General features: G+C 33.3%; 3 protein-coding genes across 4 annotated transcripts; all 3 read left to right on the forward strand.

Annotated features, from left to right (window-relative positions):
* The first annotated feature begins 2,486 nt into the window (after positions 1-2,486).
* LOC128166367 (uncharacterized) lies at positions 2,487-4,951 on the forward strand. Of its 2 annotated transcripts, none has more exons than XM_052831478.1 (3): positions 2,487-3,407; positions 3,799-3,845; positions 4,073-4,951. In XM_052831478.1, the coding sequence occupies exons 1-3, from the start codon at positions 3,109-3,111 to the stop codon at positions 4,318-4,320; spliced, it is 594 nt and encodes a 197-aa protein (XP_052687438.1). In that variant the 5' UTR covers positions 2,487-3,108; the 3' UTR covers positions 4,321-4,951. The 2 variants fall into 2 exon arrangements, with proteins under 2 accessions (XP_052687438.1, XP_052687437.1); XM_052831477.1 differs by having other exon boundaries at positions 2,502-3,407; positions 4,070-4,951.
* Positions 4,952-6,670: 1,719 nt separating this feature from the next.
* LOC128166368 (uncharacterized) lies at positions 6,671-11,067 on the forward strand. The gene is made up of 3 exons (XM_052831479.1): positions 6,671-6,905; positions 8,746-8,858; positions 9,757-11,067. Exons 1-3 carry the CDS (start codon positions 6,772-6,774, stop codon positions 10,026-10,028), a joined length of 519 nt encoding a protein of 172 aa, XP_052687439.1. The 5' UTR covers positions 6,671-6,771; the 3' UTR covers positions 10,029-11,067.
* A 1,629-nt stretch (positions 11,068-12,696) lies between these two features.
* On the forward strand, positions 12,697-16,361 carry LOC128166560 (protein rolling stone-like). Its single transcript, XM_052831816.1, has 4 exons — positions 12,697-12,878; positions 14,111-14,348; positions 14,550-14,660; positions 14,927-16,361. The coding sequence occupies exons 1-4, from the start codon at positions 12,780-12,782 to the stop codon at positions 15,277-15,279; spliced, it is 801 nt and encodes a 266-aa protein (XP_052687776.1). The 5' UTR covers positions 12,697-12,779; the 3' UTR covers positions 15,280-16,361.
* The last annotated feature ends 5,029 nt before the right edge of the window (positions 16,362-21,390 follow it).

Below are 21,390 nucleotides of genomic sequence, written 5' to 3' on the forward strand. Positions count from 1 at the left end.
CACCCCTTTACTATAAAATACTTTGTGTATTTTATAGTGTAGGGGTGGTCATATATAGTAAGAAAACAAAAGGATGGTGACGAGCCCTTGTGTTCTGTCCGGAGGTTTGGAGTGAATAAACTAGCCCCTTGCGCTTTCTCGGAACGCGAATTTCTAAAACCAACCGATGTTTCATAATCAATGGATATTGAATATATTGTTAAATAGAGGAAATGTTCAATATGTTTTTCATCTTTTAAAAAGGCAATATGTATGACGTAAATCACATACAAGGATTCACAACAGTTTAATCACGATTTCATTTGTAAACAACAATGACTTGGCAAAAGGGATAAGTAAAATACACTTACCCCTCCACTGTGGGACTGGTTCAAGATTTCTTTCTTTATATGCATTTGACATGGAATTCAGTGTTAATTTCTGCAATTAAAATGAATTATAGTGTTAATTTTCGTGACTGAAATGCATTTTGAATGAAATATAATTTGGTGACACACAATAAGAACTGCACTTGGTCCTGATCTCAAACTGCAATTATCATTGTCGTACACTATTCATGCACATAAAGAAAAGCTAGGTATAATACAGGCAGTTATCATTATTTTATTAGACATTATTTAGTGAAAATATATTCAAAGAAACGGAAATCACACAATTACCATGTTAAAGAAGTTATTATTATCTAACACGACATCATTAAAATCTTCAGGTTTTGTTAGGGATATATAGAAAAAAAGTTAGTATGCAATAAAAGGAAGGATATTTGACTACTTGAACCACTGTAAACCAAAGAAATATGATTAAAAGTTTGTCCTACAGCCATTAAAGTACACGTTTATATTGAATTGAATCTGGTTGAACAGTGTGGTCCTCGTGCTGAAAATCATGCAAATATTTCAATAAGGGACTTTTCAAAGCAATTATTTATATTGCCATATATATTGATAAGACACCCCAAAAGTGTTGTACATAGGAGGTCAAATGGTAACGCGTAAGTGTTTGATTTTGCGGTCGCTGAATCGATTCCACCGTATAGAAAATATTTTCTTTAATTTCACTTTTAGCATTGAAAGAATACACAGTTTAAATTACATGTATCTTATCTACTGGATTTTTTTCTTCACATTCTCTTGTTTTATTCTGAGTATGAGCATACCCAATATAAACAGATCTGTTCAATTACATTATACATGTACATGTAATCTATTTTATATTCATAGCGTTAGCAGTGTTCAGAATATAAGCTGGTTTTATACACGGAGTTCCATATATTCAATCTCAATGCATTTATGATATTATATGACAAATCAGTAGTTACAGACACCATTATAAAATCAGTACCTAAATACCTGTATCTATATTTAGTAACAGATGATTTCCGTTCAAACACGAGTAATAATGGGAAAAGACACTATACCTCTCTTGGAGCGTTGCCCCACTCATTAAGGTGTAGTTGTTGACACGATAAAATACCAGATGGTATCGGTACTTTCGCAGAAAACCTTTTATATGTGGGATATGAGGTTTATCTATTTGTTTTATTAATGAAATACAGCTAAAAAAAATGCATTTATTGCATATATTCAATATTTTTAATACACGTCTTTAGTAGTCATCGTACCGAGTTTAAGATATCTGTCATGTTGTAAATTTTGAATTTACTGGGTGGGTGTGAATACAAATTTATTTTGTCAGGTTGTAAATTTTGTATTTTCACCCACCCAGCAGATTTCAAAATTACATTTCTCCTCTCTCAGGGACGCGAATATATGAATCACAACTCTCAATGAAAGCAAAGAAAATAATCAAAGGCAAACCACTGAATGAAAGAAAATCTGGCTCTGGACCCCTGGTCACGCATGATGCTTTTCAGAGGCTGAGAAAATGCATATTATTCATGATACAAACAGATTTTGTGATGAATTGTACCCGATGCAAACAACTAGTGTAAAACGGTTGGTCCTCAAACCGTCATTTTTCCCTTCGAAACACATATTAGTACGTAAAAAAAAACTAAAACTTAAGTCAAGTGGTCAAGTGCCGTCGAATATTCTTGTAAAACAACGGAGAGAGCAAACATATTTTGTCTGTTACATCAAATTATTTTAACTCGTTTTAAATCATGTTTACAAATTAAGAAAGGCAAAGAATTGGGGAGAGAAGGGTAGGGGGCTTAAAACACCGAAGGTGGGTGTAGGTGACCTAATAGCTGGCTAGCTACCAAATGAATACTTTATAGTACCAGAAATGTGTAATTTCCTGAATATTAGGTAGCTAATCATTGAATTCAGTTGTTCTTTTGTCTGTACTTTTGAGTTGTGGTATGTCTTTGTTTATAAAAAAGAAGAGGCATATTGGGAAAACCGTACGTGATTAAGTAATTGATATCTGTGTAACAGTTCATCTTCCTCATTATTAAAGTGATTGGATTGGCATTCCACACTGATTGGTAATTGGGAAATTTAAATGCCTAAAAATATCGAATTTCAGAGCCATAGATTTCTAGATCAGTGGGTCTTCAAATTGTCTCCACAATACAAGGGCTATGTGACACCAACCTGTTGTCAAATCGACATAGATAGGGTCGAGCAAGTGTTTGTGTTTACATCACATCTATTCAGTAGATGGATGAATGATATAGGGCCAATCTATCTGTGCAGCCAGTCGTGTCCTGGTTCATTGAAAGAAGTGCGACTTGGCCTCTTTTTTCAAAGTTTTGTAAAAGACACAATAGAAAGATGTACATAGAAGAGAAACCATTGGGATTCTATATATGTATGAATACACCGTGGCCATAATGCACAGAGAGTTTAAAACGCCACATAATCGTAGAATTATACTGGGAATTGGTGGATTTAAATGGGTTTTGTGAGGCGGACGTGTTTGTACTAGTAAACTAGAAGTTTAAAAGCGAAATATCGGTCATTATTGACTTTTTTCTGCGAGAAACACCGTGCGAATACATCAGTCGATTGAGGGATTTATGATCAGAAAATTTCGAATCCTGTGCTTTTGGAAATCATATAAGCCTGAAATTATGTTATCATAATCGTGCGTTGTTGATATATGTTTTCTTATTTGGATGAGTTAATTTCTTGAGAATGTGAAATGGCGACGTCACAAAACCAGGAACCGGTCAGAAATGGATTCCATGATGGCGAAAGTCTGAACGAGCGTATGAAAAAATACAAAATAGATGACGACGAAGACAACACAGGAAGTAAACCCGCCGAGCAACTCAACCAGCCTCTTTTTAAGGATGAGGCCGAAAGGTTGAAACATCTGCACAAAATCCGCGCCTCTCCTACTAGTTCAGCAGCTTCCAGAATCTCCAAAAACAGGACCCGTAGTTACGAGGTCATAGGTCCTCAAAACGGGATGAATACGTACGTCAGCCTTAGCTATGGGTAGGTCTACACTCCACAGCCACTGGAGTAGATTAGTTTCATCTGTCCTAACTCGTTCTAGAAAAATCAATGAGTTGTCGTAATCTGTGAAATAATTAATCCTAAAACGTTGTATATCAATGATTTGGATTTGAAAATATTGTGTATTTTAGTAACCTTATTTGAAGATCTTGTTTAATTTTTCAATAAATTTCAATAAGAATGGGCGTCATCTAAAAAAAAGAAGTGAAGTTAATTTTAAAATCTTTTATGTATGATTCTAAAATAGATTATATTTTTATTAACAAATCTTGTATACTTTCATTTGAAAATCATGTATTTTTCTAAAAATACTGTATACATTGTGTACATCCAGTTTACTGATTGAAAGAATTTGTTTTTTCATCCACAGAGCTCCGCTGGCAACCCCTACGGTCCCGGCTAGGGCCCCTATGTTCGGTAAGTCCATTTCATGATTTTACAGGGCACTATTATGGTGAAAACAGACAGTTTTTCGGTTGAATTAGATAATGGTTTGGGTTTGGAGACATTGACACTAACGTTTAATAAGAATATTTACTTAATATGCTAAAGACAAAATATGTATGTAAACAAGTTATTTACATAGATAAACACGCTCAAAGTTAAGTTCTTGCTGATCTTGTCTTTACATTCGTTTACAGTAGATCCAACTCCTCTTGTGATTCCAAAGGACGGCAATTTACAGGGCTTCAGTGTGGACGAAATGGCCGCGTTTTTCAGATACATGAGAATTAACGAAGAAATAGTTCAGAGACTTCAACGCAAAGAGCTGGACGGAAGGAAATTCGCGAAACTTAAGGACAGTACTCTAGAAGACTTACAAATCAAAAACCCCATCATACTCCATTTCAGGGACAGGTCAAATAAGGGGCGAACTAGTTTCATGTTATAAACTGCAGGTTACCCCAGGAATAGGAAATGTCCGGGGTATACATGTGATATTGACACAGTGTCTGGTGTTTACATTACTAATCATCATATTCAAAAGAGACATTTGCTAAAGGCAGATTCTCGATGAGTGGTAGCAGACTGCAATTTCTCTGTGAATTAATAAGCTTTAAATTAACCAAATTGAATATTTAAATATTTATGTTTATGTATGTAGAAATACATTCTTCCTATTTTCATAAATGTGTATAAGACCCTTGTTAAATCAATATTCATTATTACATGTACTCAATCCAGTATTCTGTATATCAATATCCTTTAATGTATACATATAGCAATAAGAGTGCGTGAGAAGCATACATGTCTACACTAATACAATCTACATGTAGCTCTATATTCATATGGAGTTTATGTTAACAACATAATGGGCATATAACACGTCTGGTTATAGACATCTTCTTTGTAAACGATGCATACTTTTAAAAATGCATATGGAATTTGCAACCAGTTTTGAAAAGAAATCAAAACCCGTTTCTCCTGTCTTCATAATATCTAAAGATGACGCCCATTTGAATAAGCTTAATACTCGTCTAATAAAAGCTTGCATATTTGAATAAAATACTGAAAAATGAAAATCATTTTCTTATACATTCCATTTAGGTTAAGGTTTGCTCCATAATGGTCAAGCAGTCTTCCATTTCGAAAAATACTTTTTTTGTAGTTTCAAAGACATATTTTAACTGAAATATCCTAGGATGTCAACATGACTACTCAGGTAATCTATATGTAATGTACATTTACTTGTATAGACAGATTGAGTACATGTACAATTATCCGCTGCTCTTTCTTTGTAAGCATCGTTGAGTATTATTGTCAACAGTATGTAACCAATAAGCGTATATATCTAAGACCACAAGACAAGACTCTGGTCCCCACAAATCTGTGAGTGCGTTCACAACAGATAATATATTTCTTTAGACGAACTTGCATAGCAAAGGACCAAAAATACCCTTGCCCTTCAAATCCAGGCATAACTGCAAGTGTTAACAAAGTAAATAGCAATTACAGGCTAAAATCCGTAAACTTCTAAAGTTGATAATTCTTTACTAGCTAAAATCCGTAAACTTCTAAAGTTGATAATTCTTTACATTCATTTTGTCAGATTGTCAGGATTTATAACAGAAATCATCGGATAAACTTCAGCTGATCTGCAAAGTGCCCTCTGGCAATTTTCTGAACAAACCAGATAATCTAAACAAAGTTGTATTTTGCGTTTTGAATCCTTCATTAGTTTCTTTAGAAATTTTTTAAAGAAGAATAAAGTATTGTAGGTTATTATGAAAAATTGCACTGATTTCATGACGTTTTCTATACATGCGAGTTATACATTGCTTGGGCTAGAACAGGCGTATCTGTATAGAGCTTTGTGTCCGTGGGTTTGAACAAGGTTCTTGTATGTTTGGTCATACATTGTCAGAATAATAAGTCTTTGTAAGTAAGCCAGTTCTTTGTTGTTTTCTTTTCTTTTTTACGAAATGGCATGTTAAATTTAAGATCCAATATAGAAAAAGAGAGAAAGCATTTAACATTACACCCCAACCCATCAAGTCAAAAAGTCATTTCAAGTTATATATGATATAAATCCATGCGTGATTTTCTTTTTTGCATTTAATATTTTATGCAAATGTATATAAAATTCATAAAATTTATAAGAGTAATAAAATAGGTGTGTAATCAATGATTATCTCGGTGTACATACAACCAATATACAAGACAATTGTACTACTACTATAGATTGTCATTGATATAAAATGTATACATTGTTAAGTTTTCTCTATTTAGATAAAACAGTAAAAATATGGAAAAGATAAGAAAATTGAAAGATTGAAATTATTCATTTTATTCAACGTGTATGTAACAGCATCTAACGAAGGACAATGATTTATCTTGATGGGGTTGGGGTTGGGGTGGGGAGAAATGGTTCGTTATCCTAAAAATAGTTATTAACTTAATACAATGACACTACATTGTTATATGCATGTATTTTTACCATTGCCAAAATATTTACCAACAATAATAGTATTCTCAGCATTAAAAAAAAGTATTACTCATGTTTTCATTGTTGTTTACCGAATAAATCGATATATTACTTCCATTTTACTTGGTGAACTCTTTTGTTTATATAAAACGTTAACCCCTGTGGCTCCCGTTTCTAAATGACTAAGGGGATACCCGCCTTCGCAAATTTGTGTGTCATTAAACGTCATGAAGAGGAGTAAAGCCAAACACAAAGGCCTCTCAGCCTATAGAAAAAATGACCTCATTTCTTGAATGGTTTTCAGGCCTGATTGACTGCTTTCACGCATGCTTGGGCATGAATTCAGGTTGAACAAAATTTCATCACACACACAATACGGCAAGTCCGTGTTGTATATAAGGACAGGTAATTGGTAAAATGGCAGAGTTTGACAAGAGTGGACCCCATATGAACGGGCACTTAAACGGGAACATGACCAACGGACACTCGGACACAGAGACGGACAAACAGAGCGAGAGCTCCACCACATCGTCCACCCAAAACCTCACCAGGTAAGTCTTCCAGCACGCGCATTGTCAGGTGTGCTTTGTCTTTTTATTTTGGGAGCATCAAGCAGACAAGAAATTTTAAATGTTTGAATTCCATAAAACTTATTTTATATAAACAAAGAAAATGTATTATTATATCAATGTATCATGAGAAACATGATTCTTACTTCATATTTTGATCAGTTATGTGTCTTGTCAATTTGTATGCAATTTAAAAAAAATAAGATTTCTTTTGAGTTGGTAAAATTTATGTTGTTTGGTAAACACCCAGTTTTCTACTTTTATAATTCAACCAAGACGTCCATTTCCCTCTCACATAATTGAAAATCAACGAAGCAGTGGGGGATATAAACATAAAATCTCGCCAGACAGGTTTTTATCTTTAATAGCAGTAATGGATTATTTATAGTTTCCAACACACATGCAAATATTGCGTCTGACCGTACGTTGAAACGCCAATATTTATCCTAAGCAGTTGGGGAAAAAATGCCGATCCATCAAACTAATGCACTGGTTAACTGGTGTTTACCCAGCGTTGGGAACGATTGAATGTCACCTACACCCGAGAAAAAAGCTGTTCCCCGCCGACTAACTTTACACCCGCTTTTATTTCGGATATAATCAGTCTAACATCTTGACGGAATCTAGTCATCTGATCCGAATAACACACGATAAAAAAGGCCTATCGTTTTGTCATCTTTTCCAGCCCATGTCGACTCATGCTGAATTTGGTGGTTTATGGAGAGCGAAAGACACACCGTTCCAATTATATAAGAGTATCTAAAATTTAGCATTGTTTAATAAAAACAGCCCCATCATTTTTGGCAGCCTAAAATCTTAAAATGTAATGTTTGTAAAGATGCATGTCAGTGTTTTTTTGTTTGATATTGACAATGCTCCATTAGATTTCCCCATTTCACACGCCCCTTGCCAAAAAAGTGGTCATATGCTAGACACCCACTTAATTTCTTAAGTCGTAAAGCCACCTTTTGAAATTAATCCAATTACAATCGACTGGACTGAAATATTTAAAAGTAGAGAACATTGTCGTAGTATTATATTCCTTTTCATTGTCTTGAGATTTATTTAGTACTTTTGGAATACTTCAGGTGATGATTAACTTAAAGTCATTATTTCATGTCATTGCGGCAAATGAATATCCACTCTATTCGGTCAGCGATGGGTGATAATCAAAATTCCATGTTTTAACAACTCTTTGATTGTTTATCTTGTGGACGATGTAGACATACATGTAGTAAATTGCCTAGGCAATTTTGGGCACCTTGAATTGAGTAAGTTTTAATAAATTCATTGTTTATCCTCAGTTAGCTGTTAAGAAGACAAGGTGGGAGAGATATTCATTGAATGCCACAGGCATGTCTCCCACACCAATTCCTCATTGTGTTGCGTAATTAAGGTGCTCCTTTAATTAATGCCCACTTTACCTGCTATTTTAAAAATTACACTAACGTTCTCGCGTCTTTTCAATGACAAAAACTGTAAAAAATAAACAGTTGTGGTATTGATCACACCACTGACAACACATAACTGTCAGAGCCCCAAGGACATACCGCAAAGACGTGGACCCAGGCTGTTTATTTTTTAAATAGTAACGCCTGAACAAAATTTTGTGTACCTTTTTGACAAGTTTCCCCTAAATTACCATAATTTTTGGTCACACTTGAGTTGGTGTTTTTGTTGAAAGAGATAGCGAAAAGCTGAACACCTACTTGCTTACGAGTATACATAATGAAAAGATGCGCTGATTGTCCATCGACATGCTGTAAAAACTAATCAAGAAATGATTTTATGAATGTACTTATGTTAATGTTTCTGGTTACAGTCGAGGTTTACCTCCAGTTCCAAAAATAGAACACCCACCCCCGCTCCCCAAAGATCCGCCACGAACGGACAAGATTCCTCCCCGAATTCGAACAAGCAGACCACCAAGCAATAGTAAGCGATCTTTACTAGACTCGACACATTCTTTCCCTTTCCCAACTACATTTTGTACACTTTTCAGCATTTGTTAGAACACGACACCTTTAGCTCTTATCATCAACATTCAAATGCACGACATATAACTTAGAAGTTCATCTTACAGAGACCTGTAGGAAACATACATTTGTATTTGGATTGCACATACTATCCACTTAATATTTTTGTGGGATCTGAATATGAGTTATAATGTGTAAAACTAGTAATTATAATAATTATAGTTTATTTGACATCTAAACAGTGGAAAGTACATAATCACAGTTCACACATAAATTTCACAAAATGTATGCAGCAATGAGCAAGTTACAGTTCACACATAAATTTCATAAAATTTATGCAGCAATGAGCAAAGATTCTTATAAACAAATACAGTTCAGTAAATTTTAGTCCGGATGATGATACATAAATTGAATACTGTTATATGTATAAAAGTTAAATGTAAATTCATTTTGTTGTTTATTAATGATTGAAAAAAGGAGAAAAATGTGTTGGTCCCTATGACCAAAACCTAAACTTCCTTTCGATCTGGTAATGTAAAATGTTTTGACCCCTTTTGTCCTTTGCCTTTTTTTCGTAAGCGTCTGATGTTTTGGCATGCACTTTTAAAATAAAAGTGAGAGTGTGATGTATGGGAAAGTTTTCAGATAAATTATTGATGATTGCAATGTCAACACAGTAGTGTAAAATATGGGCACGAATCCATTCAAATTTCCCTTATAAGGAAGAAATAGTTTACACCTTTCATCAAATATTGAAATTCCAAAACACCGAGACGAGTTTTGATTTAGATCTGTATTCATTGTTTCATAAACAAGCATACCTGTTGTAATAAAAACATGCATGTCTTTATTTCCAGCTGTCTCGAGGTTTATTCCTGAAAATGAAATAACGATCCCAAAGGATGGAAACTTATCGTCTTTCAACACAGAGGAAATTATTACTTTCTTCCGTCATATGGGGGTGGAGGACAAAATAGTGAACCACTTACAGAGAAAAGGACTAACAGGCAAAAAATTCTCCTCCCTCAAAGACGCCGATCTAGAGACAATTGGAATCAAGAACCCGATCATTTCGTATTTCAGGGACAAAAGCAAATCCTCCAAAAAGAATGTTCCCTTCATGTTATAAATATAACGGTTGCGTTTATTATCAGGGACTGTAACCAAAGCTTTACAAAGAAGTGCGAAGCACTTGATTATCAAAGATAAACAGGAAAGAAATGATCTCTAATCATTGTTAAATATGGGTAAAGGATAAAATATATTGTCCTTCTGTCTGTTTAAAAACAGGTGGACGATGCTTCGTTTGTAGAAATATATTTATATTTTCTAAGTTTATGTGGCATTATCGATTTATAAATAACTCAAATGACATATATTTATCAGCCTCATTAACATTTTCTTGGATATGTATGAATTCTGTTAACTTCGTGTGCCAAAATTGATTGATTTTTACAATGAAGCTCGTATTTCGACAAATGAAACACGTACATATATTATTTTTGTTCTTTTTTTCCCCAAATTGTAAATCTAAATCCATTTTCATTGATATAATGATTTCAAATATAGAGGTAACATGTTACGTAAACACCCAGTGTAGAGTTCTCATACGTAAGAATTAGTTCCAAATGACACTCGGCCCTTCCTCTACCGTTCGATGTGGTTAGACCCACTTCCGGTCATTGTATCCTCTGTATTGTTGTTATGTGTCATATTCACTTTGTAATTTTTCTGAATTGTTAATACCTTTTTTCATATGAAAACATATATAAATGTTTGTTATTTGCAATACTATATAGTCAAAACAAAATAATAGCAACCGAAATCCACGGTGCTTCACGTGTGTTCTATGTGACACGTGCGTTCTGTTCTTTGTAACACAGATTCCGTTCCGTATGATGCGTGTTTTTGTATGACATGTTCTGTTCTGTACGACACGTGCGTTCTGTTTTGTGTAGCACGTGTTCTGTAAGAAATCCATCTGTGATACCTCGTCAAGGAACAACTGGTGATAAAAGAGAGTGTTTGTGTCTTACTTGGGAATGGATGGTCACACTGTTAAAAATGTGTTATTTTGATGCAAATTCATATATATTTTTTCTATGTATTAATCATATATATATTATTATACCGGTATTATTCTTATATGAAATAAATCTAAAAATCCATCATTGGCTAATGTTCAGTCTTTTTAAAGAAGATTCACCTGCAAGGACATAAGCTTGAGTTTGACTCTTCCTTTTTACCCATGTCAATTGATATCAGTAGTTTTTTTTATTTATTTATATACAACAATTATCCTGATACATCGAGGTCAGTACATAAAATAGTATGTTGATATGTGATCTGTCTACATCATCTCATGTCGTACTTACACATAGTGTCGACCACAGACAATTGGCGATTTATATTTTTTTTCTGTAATAAAACCATTTTAACAAGAGCTTGGACTTTGGGTAGTTGTGTCAATCGGCAATGTGACGTAGGCCTGTCTATTTCATTGCTGGCCACTCAGTAATGGCTCTTTGAAATCAACAAGATTTGTCTGGCTTTTGAGCAAAAGCTACGCAATCGGTGTATATTTCGCGTGAAACATTTTATTTCGCTTGAAACCAGCGTCATTTTAACTTGTTTTGACGCAAGAAATCGATATTTACATCCTACTGAAAGTCCAAGGCCTTGGTTCTAATTAAATATATATCCTCTACCTAACAAGATTTTTATTACTTAAAAAATATATTACCTCAGGTGCCCATGGTGTCGACGTCAGAAATATTGTTGGTAGTTTCCAACAGAAACATATCGGAGCAGCTAATGACAAATGATATACTACTATTGGATAACTTAAATTTGAAGATGGGGGAACAAGATAGGGCAAATTCCCATTTGGTTTTGTCGTAAAAACAATTTAAAATTAATTTTTTTCCAACCAAATATACTATATGATGTTATATTACAAGTTTACAAAAGCACGATTTCTAACTATATTCATTTTTGAATATTTTAACAAACGATAAGAAAAAAAATAAAATCTAAAGTTTTGGTGGTATCGAACCCACAACCTAAAACCCTAGCTCTATAAAGTTACCTAATGTCTGGTGCTCTTACCACTGAGCCATTTCAGTCACAACAAACTTCATTGTTAAATGCTAAATGCAACTTCAACCACGAATTTGCGGACTTGTAGTATTTCTCTAAAACGTTCAATTGTTGGGATACAAAATGACATTTTTAAAGTATAGTGGGTCATCTCTCCATGTTTTTGTTGATTGAAATCGGTTTGATTTCCTTTAAACCTCATATAGACTATCACAAAAATATGGAGCTCAGACCCACTCTATAAAAGAAAAGGCATTGAAGTTCTAAAAATGACACTATTTGGAGGTTTTGACACGCATACGCCAGTTTAAATCAACCTACTCTAAATATTTAACATTTTTAAAGGTTATAAATCGATGTTATGGTAAATATACATTGTTTTTTAATAATTTAGAAAGAAATTATGAGATTTGTTCATATTTTAATTTTATAGTATCTTATCTATCCTCATATGGGCAGTTTACACGCCTTGTTCACCCATCTTCTTATGGCTTGGTTATTCGACCGCAAAAGTGTATTGACCAAACTTTATAATATAACATATATCTTAATTCATTTATATTAAATATAAAACTGGATTTATGAAATATTTAAATCCTAACATTTTTTGCGATTATAATTTAATTTACTCGCTTGATCAGGTCTCTGGAACGTACATGTACTGGTATTTCGTATCCGTGTCAAACTTATTCGCCCGCCGTCATGCATGAATTTGTTGTTTTCTTGTTGACCCGGATATACTTTTAACAAACAGATCAGGCTTATCTCAGAGTATGGAGCAATGGACTCACCAACTGCAAAGCCCTGTACTAAAGATGAGTTCAAGCCGAAAAACCTTTTCCTAGATTATGATCGACCGCGTGATTTTATCACCTTTCAGGTAAGCGACTCGTATTCATCTTCATTGTAAAGTATTATTGCTACTGTATTGTTCACCGATTGTTTTAAGATGTTCGGTTGTCATCACCCGGTGTATGTATACAGCTGTGTGTATTTTCATTCTGACACATCAAATTAGTCATAATACATACATTGTTGATAAAATTGAAATATGTCAAAAAAGAAAAATACACCTCAAGCAAACATGTACATTTCTGGGGGGGGGGGGGGGTGCAAGTTTCATTTAGCTTTTTGGACCACAATGTTTTTAACTTGTACATATATTTCTGAGATCGTTTTTTGTTGGATAAATGATAAAATCTAATGAAGCTAGTTCTAAACAAAGTATGTAATGCAAATTATTGTAAGTCAGGACCGTTCTGTCCGTTCTAACTATCATAGTGAAAAACAACTTTGTTTTTAAGTCATTTTGTAATAGGTTAATCTGTTTGAATGTCAGTGTAGCCGTTGGCCAATCTACAAGTAATATGTACATGTGTAAGTACTACTTGACCAGTTACAATTACGGATATAGATAGTCTACGTACATAAGAAATATTCACTAACATCTTGTTACTTACATTTTTTTTACCGTACTGTAAACATAAATTGTCTACATGTACAAAGCTTTTCTAAAGAGCTGACAAATAAAGTGTTCATGCAACAGTGAATTATTTGTGTTAAATTATTTAAACTTGACGGTTCATTAGAGGCTAATTGTTGTTATATAACAAAAGTTGCTCATTAAGGGCCTCGACACCCCATGACTTACTTTTCATAACATTACAACACTACATGGCCACAATTTCAACCTATAGTGAAACTGTTGCTAAACTTGGATGCCTATCTCTGTAGCGCAATGGATATAGCTTCGGTCTACCCACATGTCCCGAGTTCGAAAACAATTGAAACGTTTTGTTTTAATAAAATTACATGTAATATCGATAAACAATTAAAGTTGATGCCATCCTCAAAATTGAACCATTTTCTGTCATTTTTAAATCGGATGCTGAATGTTAAAATACACTTGGAACATTTTTGTTATGTAATCCCTTGTTCTTTTTATATCTTCAATACTAGATAAAATACTTCTTATATAAAAAAAACATTCCTGAATAATTTGATATGCAAGAAACAATAGACAAAGACCTGAGGGTATAAGTAAGCTTTGTTTAACAGCAAGACTACACATACATGTAGGTTGATGAACCTAGTATTCTCCGTCAATTTCAGCACTGTGGAAGTGCCCCAGCCTACCTGATATGGCGCCTGTTTTGGGCCGTGTACCACGTGGTCTGGATCATACTTACTGGGGTGTACAGCTGGCAGTGGGCGGGGGATGACCCGGAACAACAGGTCAAGTGGTTCATCTTCCTGACCGACTGGTGCTACTTCGTCCTGACCGTCTCTACCCTCGTGGATGCGGCTTGTGTAGTTTACATCTACTTCTGCAGGGTGGACATTAAAAATGGTGGTTACAACTTGCTGTTTTCCTTAAAGAATTATCAAAATTAATGAATGTCCGACATATTTTTCTTATTTGAACAGTCAAAAATTAAGTGAATTGATTATTTCCTTTGATTATACATAACCTTCCCCTTTAGCGACGGATGAGCAAAGAGTTTTTCATAGGGAACCTCGCCTTGAACTTGTTTTTTTTTTCTTTCACAAGGTATCTCCGACGAAATGACTTGGTACTTGAAAGCCAACTGGGTCATCTTCAACATCGCTAACTCTTCTGCTGTTGTTGTCACCCTCACGTTCTGGGGGCTGGTATATAATGGTAAGGGGTCGTGCAAAAGAAAAACATTAACACGAAATACATGTACACGTATTTTACAATTCAGATAACTTTTTTTTTGTAAAATTATTTCTATTTATAATTTATTTTGTTCCACTAATTTAACTAAATTTACATGTTAACAATTGTCTGGCCATCATCGAGAACCAAAATCCTAAGCCAAACTTCCAAGAATGGATCGTGGTAAGAAGACCAAAGAAACTAAAAAAAAATTTCAATTTTATTTTTTTCCGCATTTTGTCTTCCAGGTGGTTCAGTGACTGTCATAGACATATTTACGCATGGTGTCAACGCTATTTACGTCATTGTCAACGCTAGCGTAACATCCGTTCCTGTCCGATTCTACCATTTTCTCCACGGAATTTTATTCGGAGTAACCTATGTCGTATTTACTGCGGTATATTACGCAGCCGGGGGAACTAATCATCAGAACAAACCTTATATTTACCCAGTGTTAGACTGGACCGTTCCAGGTACCACATTAGCATACTGTCTAGCCGTGCTGCTTGTTGCATTGCCTCTTGGCCATTTTCTGTTTTTCGGGATATATGCTCTTCGACGGTGTTCATGCAGACAACAGACGACATCTAATCCTGTCTAATCTCGTGATATAGTCTTGTACATTTCGTGCAAATCAGGGATTCCATGCAATACCAGTGTATATTATTATTCTTTTTTATACGTGCATTTTATTTTATATGTCGTTTGTATAGACATTTATAACAAAATCAATCGAAATTGAAGTCATATCCAATTGCATTGTATACATGTAATAAATCATAGGCAAGTATTGGTTTTGCTAGATGTTGATCATCATAGCAGGACCCGGTGAGGTCCATGATATAAAGATTAATATTTTCATTATCAACTTTAATAATGAAATTTATCATTAGCATATATATTTAAGGGGATCATTTCCGATGAAAAATAATATAACAGTGTATATTACGATTACGACAATTATAGGTATCACGCGGAATAAGAAAGTACTTGAATGCAAAACACATTTCGAAAAAGGTGTTAAAACTATTATCATATGATCATAAATTACTTCACTAAAAACTCTTTTGTATGATAGATATTCAAAATTTTAAAAGTCTGACCCTTTAGAATTCTATTTTTTTTAAAATAATTTATTGTTTTTGTTCCATACATACTAATGTTGACATTAATAAATTCAGTTTTTATAAATTTTATACACATGCATACTCACTCACACTCAAGTATATTTACATACATTTTTCAATATTCGTGGTAAATGGTTACTTTGTTTCCAAAAAAAAAAAAAAAAAACCCCAAAAAACACCAAAAAAACCCCCCAAAACAAAACAAAACAAAACAAAAAATAAAACAACAAAAAACAAAATTAATAATAATACGAATAATAATAATCATATTATCATAAACTAATCTAAAATCTTTTTCCATGTAAGCCACATTTTTTTAAAATTGCGCAGATTTTGGATAGCAGCATATTTTTCTATATATTTTTTTCTTAATTGACTGAGTAATCCAAGAAAATTTGGCATTTTATTTTGCATTAAGGATATAAAAATATATTGTTTAACATATAAGATTATGAAGTTTATAACCCTGTTATTGTTTGACAATGGTAGCTCACAAAGAATAAAATTCGAAACATTAAAACCAACTCTTTCAGTGGTCTTTCTGTATATATGAAGACTTAAATCACTCCAGAGTGTTTGTACTTTATCACAAGAAATGTAAACATGTATTATTGTTTCAACATTTTCCATACAAAAACCACAACAATCAGAAGTTTTAATGTCAATTTTCTTAAGGGATTTTCCAACAGGAACAATTCTATGCAAAATTCGAAATTGTAACCACTGGGCAGAAGAATCACTAGTGGTTTTATAACAAATTTTAAAAACATCTTGCACTGATATTGTGTCTACTCCATATGGCATAAGCTCTGCCTCCCACTTGCTGGTTGAGGTTGGATTTTTGAACATTTTTCAGAAGATATGAGAGGTTAAAAAAATAAATAAAGGTACATATGGATTAGGAAGTCTTTTGAAAGGGAACCTATCCATTAACAATGATTTCAAATATTTTGAAATAGCTGTAACGATGCTATTGTATTGCATTGTATTGCATCACACAACTTTCAGTTAGATTGTATGTGTTTTTAAGGACTCCAAAGTTTAAAAGATTACAATCATTACAAAAAAAATCTTGCACAACCTATATTCCATTTTCATACCAGGATTTAATAAAAACTGGTTTGTTATCCACTTTTATATTAGAGTTATACCACACTGGAATGTAATCAAATTTGTTTTAAAACGCGGAGAGTAAGTAAAAAATTTCATAAAACAGGTCCGAGCAATCAAAACATCTTTCCAAAAGGCGTTATTTTCTTTTAACAAACAACTATCTCCAAAATCATACAACTTCTGTAAAATATCATCTCCATTGAGAGCATAGAATATATCCACCCATGGTTAATGTGAACGAGTTAACATGTTTGACTCTTTAGAATTCTTAGTGTTTTGAATTTTTCATTAACTATATATTATTTTTTAAATATTTTAAAGATTGCAATCGTAATATACAAAGTAATATTCATTTCAACGGAAACGATTCCCCTAAATAGCTTACAGATACAGCTGGTAAGACGTGAGGGCATCTTGAGTTGCCGTGTACAATTGTCAGAAGTTGGAATATGAATGTCTTTACTACCTGTTTCTCTAAAAGAAATAAATTCGGGGTTATAAACTTTCTTTTGGAGTAAGATCACCCACGTGATTTATCGTAGTTCAGGTAAGCGACTCGTATTCATACCAACCGAACAGGGAAGTGGTCATCTGCTTCACAAAGTCTTTATGGTGTATTGTTTTTTTTCGGCATGTTCTATTGTCATCATCTGGTGCTGAAAATTATTGTTTATATATATATATATATATATATATATATATATATATATATATATATATATATATATATATATATATATATATATAATAAAAAACTTTTAAAACACTGTTTCAAAATATTTCGACCGTGTTACCGGTCTTCATCAGTCGGTGTTTATTGTCTATAGGTGAGAATCTATAGAAAGCACAGTGATAGCCGTAATTAGTCGTCGACCCTGTAGCAATGCATTTTTATACTGACGAACACACAGTTGAGGATTATTCTGTAATAGGTATCGAAAAATTGTACAAAGATGAAACTTACAGAAAATTCAGAGAAAATTTGTGGAAGAAAAAATTAAATACTTATATACCTTTTGGTATAAACAAAAGGGAACATTATTGTCTTTAGACTACATTATTACTGGTTTGTATAGACATTTCCTTTATTTTATGTCCCGTTATCTATACATTTTTCATTTATTACTTGTTTATGTACTAATTACGGCTATCACTGTGCTTTCTATAGATTCTCACCTTTATTTCATATGTTCTTGGCGCAATATTGTTGTATGACGTCACTTGCCAGACTGTATTCATATTGTGACGTCATAGTATATGTTCTACGTTGTGTTGCTATAGACAATAAACACCGACTGATGAAGACCGGTAACACGGTCGAAATATTTTGAAACAGTGTTTTAAAAGTTTTTTATTATTCATTGAAAAAGAGACTTTGGATATATATATATATATATATATATATATATATATATATATATATATATATATATATATATATATATATATATATATATATATATATATATATATATATATATATATATATATATATATATATATATATACTCACAGTTCTAGTTACAACTCGAATTCATTATTTTCTAATGTTCAAAATGTTACATTTAACGACATCCAGTGTAACTGATAAGCCAAGGTTTGACTTGTAAATTTCAAATGTAAATTCCAAAGTAAATAACAACTACAGGCTTATTTGCAAAGCCTTTCAACGCGTCCTTTCTTCTAACCAATGAAGAAAAAAAATACCAAATAAAAAGAAACAAGAAAGAAAAGAGATTTGATAACAATACATGTATTTAAAAAGCCAGCAAAGAAATGAAATTGATATGTCAAAATTGCATGCTTGAGAAATTGCGAACAGGTCACTTATATACGGGTAATTTCTATGTTGTATGAAAGCTCGCTTAGAGAGAATCAGGGACCGAAAAAGTGACGACCAAAACGAAAAATTAATATAGAGTTGAGAACATACAGTGTATGCATGCATGCATCGCAGGCACGTAGCATGGTTTTGGAAAGTGGGAGGGAGGGGGAAGCCTCATCCAAAAAATCTTGACAAGCAAAATTAAAAAAATGAAATTTTCCAAAATCATAAAAATCCTAATCCAGGGGGTTTGGGGGATGGAGATTTGCGTAGCGTTCCCTTAGCTTCAATTCCACTGTGTTGATTTCCATATTTCACTTCAATTTAATACATGCTTCCAAAAAAGTGGAAGGGGGGTATGTAATTCGATTTTATATATTATGTATATTTAAAAAAAATATTTGCTGCGAGAAAAAGTGGCTGGGCCTGCCCCCCCCCCCCTTCCCCTTGCTACGTGCCTGCATATGAAAAAGACTTTAGTAGTATGCTAGTATCAGAAATACAAAAATACCATTTTGCGTACGACATAGTCCCAAACCATAATTGGAAACCAATTTATTGAAAAACCACAGTGGGCGCTTTGATTTTTAATGGAGGTTTCCGGCGAAGAATGTACTTGTAGTTGGTTTAATCTAAAATAAAATATATTACAAGCTTACATTTTAACGCATATGAAAAAGACTTTAGTAGATGTTGCAATTTTGGGAAATAAATACGACTAAAAACAATATTGTAATCCATTTAAACAGAGTTCCTGCCGCATTCGAACTCAAGAGTCCTGTTTAAGTAGTCTGGCGTTTCATCCGTTGAACTACAAAAACATTTCAAATCAATGTTGTGACGTACTGTCCAAAAAGATGTAGAGGAACCCTTAGTTTAATTTCATATTCCAAGCGAGTCATGCAGGAGTTGTCGTAAACGCAATAACGCATGGTGTCAACGCCATTTACATCATTGTCAATGCCAGCGTTTAATTGGAGTATTCTATATCATATTTTCTGCGGTACGTACATTAGGCGGCCGGGGGAACTAATCACCAGAACAAACCTTATATTTACCCAGTTTTAGACTGAACCGTTCCAGGCACTACATTAGCATACTGTCTAGCCGTGCTGCTTGTTGCATTGCCTCTTGGCCATTTCCTGTTTTACGGTATTTATGCTGTACGGCGGTGTCTATACAGAAAACAGACAGTATCTTTTCTGGACGTATATCGACTGCCACATATATAGATACTTCAGGATTCAATAAACTAATAAGAATGTATACATAAATTATAAAAACGAAACGACAAAAACAAAGGATATTCGTGATATTGCATAGCACATAAATCACTAGCATAAGGATTTCGGCTTTTGATAAGTTTCATTGCTACATGTATATAAAGTGACTAAGTTTTTTAAAAAACCTATGGTATATTTAGTGAGGCAATGAAAGTTGATCGCTTCATCGAGAGCACAGACTGCACGGACTCTACGGATAGACACCAATTTTCCAGATAGCTAACCTTTCATCATTCCGTCGCCTACATCATTTGTTCACTTTATGCTTAATTGTAGATAAGTGAGTATATAGATTCATAGAAATACGCAACTTTGCTGGTTAATACTTCTTTATGACCTTGGGCAAGAGACAACACCAATAACGAGACATTTGAGATGTTTTACGATATAACACACACATCACCTTGGATGAACCACTTACACGTTCCCACAACAAGCAAGATAACTCTTAAATAATTCGTGTGGTCTAGCCAATATTAAATGCCAACTTTAGACATTGGTCCCAATCAAAATAAAAATCGCAAATGCGACAAATGAAAATAAGTGTTTTTGTTAAAATAGCCAATATTTCGAAAAAAAAAATGGTAAACAAAATATTGAAACGTGTAAACAAAAAGTATCCCACGACTGTTGGTAAACTGCAGGCATGTTCACCAAAGTTTCTTAAGATATGACCTAAGTGTGTTCCTAAAATATGACTTAAAAAAGTTAGGACATCCTAAGATCAACTTAGAACACGTCTTTTAAGATGTAGCTCGACGGTAACTTAGGAACTTCTTAAGTTAGGATATTCTAACCTTCTACAACCATTCTTATTTTTCACATTTAATCATAAAAATCGAATGTGAGAGACTTGTGCAGAGATAAATCATCAAACATGTTGCCAAGGAAAATTGTACGTGGCGGTAGTTACATGTAACACAATAGGCCTAAAACTAGTAATTTTAACGTTTATATTTACTTAATAAAAAAAAATGATAATAAAAGAAAATTAAAAAAAAATTAAAAAAAAATCAAAATTAAACAGCACCCTAGATATCCAAATTACTGCTTTTTTCAATAAAAATATGTATCAGGGCATAATTGGCTTACAAGCAAATGTCCATTCTTTGAGTGTAAATTAACATTTGATAATCTTGTCATTCAAGTATATGTTATACATAAACATGCGCTTTTCATAGAATTACATGTAGAAACACAACCAATCTGTTATATATAGAATACACGATGGTAAATAAGAAATAAGTTGTAATATATCAAGAAAATTCATAAACACAGTTTATTCAACATTACGACTTTTTTCAAAGATTATTTTTTCAGAATGAAGTAAGAAAAATGCGAAATGATCACGCATGGCTTACATA

This window comes from Crassostrea angulata, chromosome 10 (assembly GCF_025612915.1).
Source record: "Crassostrea angulata isolate pt1a10 chromosome 10, ASM2561291v2, whole genome shotgun sequence".
NCBI lineage: Eukaryota > Metazoa > Mollusca > Bivalvia > Ostreida > Ostreidae > Magallana > Magallana angulata.